The sequence below is a fragment of the Cibotium barometz genome, chromosome 30 (genome assembly GCF_041138505.1).
Source record: "Cibotium barometz isolate CiBa-2024 chromosome 30, ASM4113850v1, whole genome shotgun sequence".
Classification (NCBI taxonomy): Eukaryota; Viridiplantae; Streptophyta; class Polypodiopsida; order Cyatheales; family Cibotiaceae; genus Cibotium; species Cibotium barometz.
In genome coordinates, this window is record NC_141075.1 from 1,772,501 (window position 1) to 1,778,826 (window position 6,326).

General features: G+C 46.2%; 1 protein-coding gene and 2 pseudogenes across 2 annotated transcripts in view; 1 reads left to right on the plus strand and 2 right to left on the minus strand.

Moving 5' to 3' along the window:
* Positions 1 to 4,471, plus strand: part of LOC147621070 (uncharacterized) — a 16,793-nt pseudogene extending 12,322 nt beyond the window's left edge.
* The window catches only part of LOC147621069 (uncharacterized), a 43,755-nt gene extending 37,723 nt beyond the window's left edge, over positions 1 to 6,032 (minus strand). Inside the window, exons 1-2 of one of the 2 annotated variants that reach the window (XM_086823771.1) lie at positions 5,817 to 6,032; positions 5,132 to 5,719 (exon numbers count right to left, since the gene is read on the minus strand). In XM_086823771.1, coding sequence (XP_086679897.1) covers positions 5,462 to 5,719; positions 5,817 to 5,963 — 405 coding nt within the window. In that variant the 5' untranslated portion in view covers positions 5,964 to 6,032 and the 3' untranslated portion in view covers positions 5,132 to 5,461. Of the gene's footprint in view, positions 1 to 5,131; positions 5,720 to 5,816 lie in introns of those variants that run through there. The other variant, XM_086823772.1, reaches the window with a different exon arrangement.
* On the minus strand, positions 3,868 to 5,349 carry LOC147621071 (uncharacterized; annotated as a pseudogene).
* Positions 6,033 to 6,326: the final 294 nt, after the last annotated feature.

The following is a 6,326-nucleotide window of genomic DNA, read 5'->3' on the forward strand; positions in this document are numbered from 1 at the left end:
ATTCGGGGGATAGAAGCATTATTGGCATCCCATTGATTTCCCATCTCCAGGCCAGACGAGCTATCCGCAAACAAGGGAGCAGAAGGAGCACTCCTTTATGTTCGTGCTCAAACAGCCCCTCCCTCATTAGTAGCATCCCTTACATCTTCAGTCCCTCAGTTAGCAGACCTCCTATCGAGACACCAGGACATTATGCTTAGGGACGATCTCCCACCCAGTCTCCCACCCTCTTACCTTGAGGACCATCACATTGATTTGGTCCCTGGATCAGATCCTCCTAGCAGGTTTCCCTATCGTCTTTCCAAGACTTTAGAGGGCGAGTTGAAAAAGCAGTTATCTGAGCTTCTCCGAGCTGGATTCATTCGGCCTTCTTCCTCCCCATTTGCTGCACCTATCCTATTTGTCCAAAAGAAGGACAAGTCTGCACGCCTTTGTGTAGACTACAGGGCATTAAACAAACTCACTATCAAGAATAAGTTTCCTATGCCCAGGATAGAGTACATTTTGGAGCGTTTAGACGGTGCTAAGTTTTTCACTAAGATCGACCTCAAGAGTGGTTACCATCAGGTCCGCATTTTTGAAGCTGACATTCCAAAAACAGCTTTCAGGACAGAGCGTGGTCACTACTACGAGTTCGTAGTCATGCCTTTTGGGCTTACAAATGCACCCGCAACGTTCAATAAGATGATGTCTAGGATTTTCGCAGTCCACATTGGGAAGTGTGTTTTCATATTCCTTGATGACATACTAGTCTTCTCAGCCACTGCGGAGCAGCATGAGAAAGATGTGGAGAAAGTCTTGCAACTTTTGCGAGATAATCAGCTCTACATCAACGCCAAAAAGTCTATCTTTGGTGTTAAGGAAGTTCAGTATTTGGGCTACATCATCGGTTCCGATGGGATTAGACTGGACCCCTCAAAGGTTCAAGAGATCTTAGATTGGGATATTCCTAAGACCGCCCAAGAAATCCGTTCATTCGTAGGTCTTTGTCAAGCCTATAGCACACATGTCCATCAGTTTTCCAACCTTGCAGCACCTCTTACCGACTTGCTCAAGGGAGTGAAGACTCGCAAGCAGAAAGTCTCAGTTACAGGTAAGGCACTTGATGCATTCCGTGCACTCCAGAAAGCTGCCTCAGAAGCACCTGTATTAAAGTTAGCATCATGGGACGAACCTTTCGAGGTCATCACCGATGCCAGCAATGTAGCCATAGGTGCAGTCCTCCAACAGGACAATAGACCCGTGGCCTATTACAGCAGAAAGTTGGATGTCGCCGAAAAGAATTATTCGGTTTATGACAAAGAGCTTTTGGGTGTGATCACAGCGCTCAAACATTGGAAGCCTTTTCTTTATGGACAGGTTTTCACAGTGAAAACAGACCACCAAGCACTTAAGTGGCTTCAGACTATGCCAAGTGCCCAGTGGAGTGATCGACAGGCCAGGTGGAGTCAAATCTTCCAACAGTTTGGAGGTATGATTGAATACATCCCTGGTAAGCACAACCCAGTAGCAGATGCTCTCAATCGAAAGTCCAACATCCAGGCAGTCCAAGAAGCTACCATTCTCGAAATCACGGGGAAGAACTTGGATAGTATGAAAGACCAATATATCGACTCCCCTGAGTTTGGTACTCAGTATAGTTTGGCCCTCACTTTTGAGCCTGGCCACTATTCAGTACAGAACGGTTGGTTGTTCTACAAGAACCGTCTCTGTGTTACTCGGGAAAAGCGTTCCGCTCTTCTCCACGATGCCCATGACTTCTTAGTTGGGGGACATAGGGGTATCAACAGTACCCTCGAGAAATTAGAACGGTCCTTTTATTGGCCAAAGATGAGGCGTGATGTCTATGCACATGTACAAGCCTGTAAGATTTGTCAAAAAGTCAAGGTTTCCTATACAAAGAAGGCAGGTTTACTTCAACCTTTGCCTATCCCCGACGGACCTTTTATCGACATATCTATGGACTTTGTAGGGCCTCTACCAGCATTCACTGGATCCCGTAACACTCAATGTTTTACCATTGTGGATCGCTTTAGTAAATTCTGCATGCTCATCCCATGCAAGCATACGGCCACAACCGAGGACGTAGCCCATCTGTTTCTCAAGCATTGGTATCCAATTTGTGGTTTGCCTAGCACCATGACATCAGACAAAGATTCCAAGTTTACCTCGCATTTCTGGAGGGCATTATTTGAAAACTTTGGAACTAAGTTGCAGTTGTCTAGAGCATTCCATCCCTAGACAGATGGCCAGACAGAAATTTATAATCAATTGGCCTTTGATGTCCTCAAGTCATACTGTCATGACCAGCAGTCCAAATGGGAGCACTATCTTCCATTGGTCCAAGCTATCTTGAACGACACTCATTCATCCAATGTCAGACGGACTCCATATGAAGCAGCCTTTGGTCACCGTTTTTCTTCTCTTTTGACGAGAATGGTGTCTCCATCTTTAGAGGCTAATAAAACCACGGAAGCATTTTCCGAGATCATTGAGTCAGTCAAAGACCGCTTGACCAAAGCTCAGGAAGCACATAGCAGACATGCAAATAAGTCTAGATGAGATGTCCACTTCAAGGAAGGGGATTGGGTCTATTTGCATATCATGAAGCAGAGATTGAAACAAGTGGGCAAACGTTGTCCCAAGCTTTCATTCCGTAGTTTTGGCCCTTTTCCAATAGTTAAGAAGATAAGTGATGTCTCAATGAAGTTAAAGTTGCCTGCCAATTGGACAATGCATGATGTTTTCCATGTTTCTTGGCTAAAACCATATGTTGGTCTAGAAGTGTTTGATGTTTCAGATGAACAGCAGCCAGACGTGGTAGACGAGGCAGAAGTTATTGAGCCTGAATAGATTCTTCTTCATCGATGGAAGCATGGTTCCGATCGACGGATTCGTCAGTTCTATGCGAAATTCCGAGATCGAGGTACCCACGAAGTCGTATGGCTCGACGAGGAGTTCTTCCAGGAGTACCCCCAGTTATTGGCGGACTACTTGGAAGCCATGAACCTGCCGCCAGGCTAATCAGGAGGGAATGTCACATGCACTCTGCAATCAGTGCATGGTGACAAGATGGCTCATCATCAGAAGTGCAACAGTTGTACAGTTTTAGAACCCAATAGGATGATAATTGTCGTACGCCGTGACCCCATTGTACATCCTCAGTCCAGGATAAGTCAGGCACGAGCTACGTAGGTCATTCCTCAGCCTTAGCGGGTCAGTCAGTCAGTCAAGTCCCTTAACCCACTTGGAGAGAATCATTCATGCATGTAGAGTCAGTAGAAGCCTTAGGGTTTGCATCAGAAAGCACTCTGCATCTTACATAATATGCATACATATGCCTGTGCATCATTTAGAACATCCCCAAAGCCTTAGGGAATTTACTGGGATTTATCTGGTATTTTTTCCATATTTATTAGTATTTATTTAGCATTATTTGCATTATTGGGCATTTATAAATATTAACTTTATTAAATGACCAACCTCCAGTTAGTATAAATAGGCTTGCCTAGAGCCTCTTTTCCTCATTCAAACTTCATTGTGCTAAGGAGCTCTCATCCTCCTTGCTTTCAGCCCAAGACTAATCCAGCCCTAGAGCCCATAAGCTTTCTTCTCCAGCCCCTTGAGAACCATAGCTTCATCCAGCCCCCTAGGCGCCTGCCTTCAACATCATTCAGCCTTGAATTCAGCACTCAGTTCAGGCCCAGAATCAGTCCACAGCTCAGCTTAGTTTAACGCCAGAATCAGCCTGCATATACCTGCATTTTTGCACAGCCATACAGCAGCAGTCTGCGTTTCTGTTCCAGCTGTACAGCAGCAGCCCAGCAGCCCTGTTTCTCATGCGTTTCAGTCCACAGCATCCTCTACACTCCAGCGTTTCTGTCCACAGCAGATTCCAGCCCTGAAGGTTCAGTCTATAGCAGTTTCCAGCCCTGAATCTGTTGTTTGCATCGGTGTCCAGCCTTCTGTGCATCATCCACACATTCAGCAGTCATCTGGTGAAGGTTACACAGCATTCATATGTGTTTTCAGCATTCTAACAGTGTGTAGAACAGTCCACCTTCTTCTTCTCTCAGCCTCAGGTGTGCAGCCCTTCCTCATGCCCTTGGGAAGAGTGCATAGGCTCGAGATCAAGTCATTGAGGTGTTTCTACAGCAGTGTACAGATCAGCCGCTCTCCGATCCTCCGAGATCTTGCGTTTGGCTTATCTACAGTCCAAAGTCATTCTCTCTAAAGTAATAAAGCAAATACTATCTCGTTATCAGGATAGGGGACCCTTCAGTGGGTAATTCGGGACCCAATCTGGTGTAGAGTTCTCATATCTCTCTCTCTCATCTCTTTAAAGTTTGAAGTAATGAAATGGATTGCTAAACTCACGAAACTCAGGATACAGAAGACGGTGTGAGCATTTGTGTGACAGGATCAACCAATACAAGGACTTCCGTTGCATATCACAGAACCCTACATTTAAACTCTCGACAATTGCCGTACCTCAAAGCCTTATGAGAACATAGATGTTCACAGTTGATCTCTGCCACTTCACCAGTGCAAAGAAAAGATTAGTTGCTACTTTTACACTATTGCATCAGAAAAAAACAACAATAGTCTCTTGATGTCCTTTACGAGTTTCAAAGGCCTCTCTATCAAGCCTGCATCTCCAGCAAAGCCTCACACAATTCTCGCAAACGGGCCGCCAAAAAAATTAAAGCAAATAACATCACCAGCTGGTGGTGGATGGAAAGACCCACGTTCAGAATAAAATTGTACAACACATTCATGGGTGGGTAGCTGCATACACTTTTGACCGCTCATAATGCTCCCCTAGAGAGACCTCAGTGTGCCTTGTCGTAACGCCTCCACAGCAAACCACCAGTTCTTCTCGCCGCCAAGATATCCAATCGCTGCCTCTTATTTGCAACGGGCTTCACTTCGGGGATGACCAACCACGTGGCTGCACTGTATGCCCCCATCAAATCAAAACCGCCTTCAACTTCATGTAAAATTCCATCAAGGCCTCTGCATACCAAAACCATGGCATAGTAAGTGGGTTTCACGAAAACATGCTTGGCCAAGGACTGCTTGGAGAACCTTTCCCACATCTGTAGGGTGCATTGGCTCTGTATGCGAAGGCTACATCCAACTCCGCACAACACACCCCTACCAACCCCTTGTGGCCGGAAGTGAGGTCGAAGATGGACTTTGCAATAGCCTGTTTTTCCACCTTGATGAGCCTGTCCTGCTCGTACTGAGCCAACGAATCTTCGATGGCTTTGGTACAGAAAAAAGCTGGGCTTCACTCGGAAATCATGTGAAAATGGGGAGTTCTCAAAGCCTGTCCTGCCTGGACATCCATCAAGAGAGCTTGCCCACCTTTTCTCTTGGGCAATCTCGAACTCTGAAAGGATGGAGTCGGTGCCAATGAGAAGGATCGAGTGCAAGCAGTAGCTCTCTTTGTCCAACTTCATGGCAGCTTAGCCAAGAAGCTGTCTTTGAAGCTTGGGGGAAGCCGACCAAAGGTGTTCATCTCGTCAAAGATCAGAATGACATCCGTTTGTACATGTCTCTGAAAAGGCAGAATCCGAAGGCTCCACATCCAGCTGGGCACAGACAGCAGAACTTCTCCGCGATACAGCAGTGACAAGTATTCGCCAGCGCTCAGCATTGGAAAGGGCAGTGTCAGGAAGAGACAGCGGAAGATCAAGGTAGATGCATTCAAATCCTGCATTCCTAAGGAGCTTTCTCACAGGATGTACTCTTGCCACTCTGGTTAAAACAAAGTACGATCCCTTGACAAGCATGTCAACCAGTTCTCTCACCTGTGGTTCTGCATAGTAGTTGATCGTCTCGGAGCCCGCTACGAACGACTTGTGCCTGACTAGGGACAGGCGAGGCGGCTCCTCTCGACTCTCTCCCTCCTGCCTGGGTCGCTTGCGATCTCGTGCTAGGCTGCCATCCCCCTCCATCCTTCCTGCTGCAGAAGAAAGGCCCCCAATCGTCGCCCCTCACTGCTTTCGTTTAGGGTCGCTAACAGACAAGGCCCCAAAAAACACCCCCCTCCCCGCCCCCCTCCAAAAAAAAACAACAACAACAACAACAACTTGCCCTTAGCTCTTTAAGAAAAAAAAAAACCTTAAGTTTTGAATTTAGAAAGCCAGTCAAACTATTTACAAGGAGACCAACACCATTTGCGATAACAATAAATACATTTGGGAGGTAGTTCCTTTTCTAGAATGTTTCTAGTGCAATTTCTCAATAGTGGTGCTCCTCCAACACCTTCTCAAAAATATTCCATCTAGTGATCGTGATCCAGGCGGAGATATATAGAA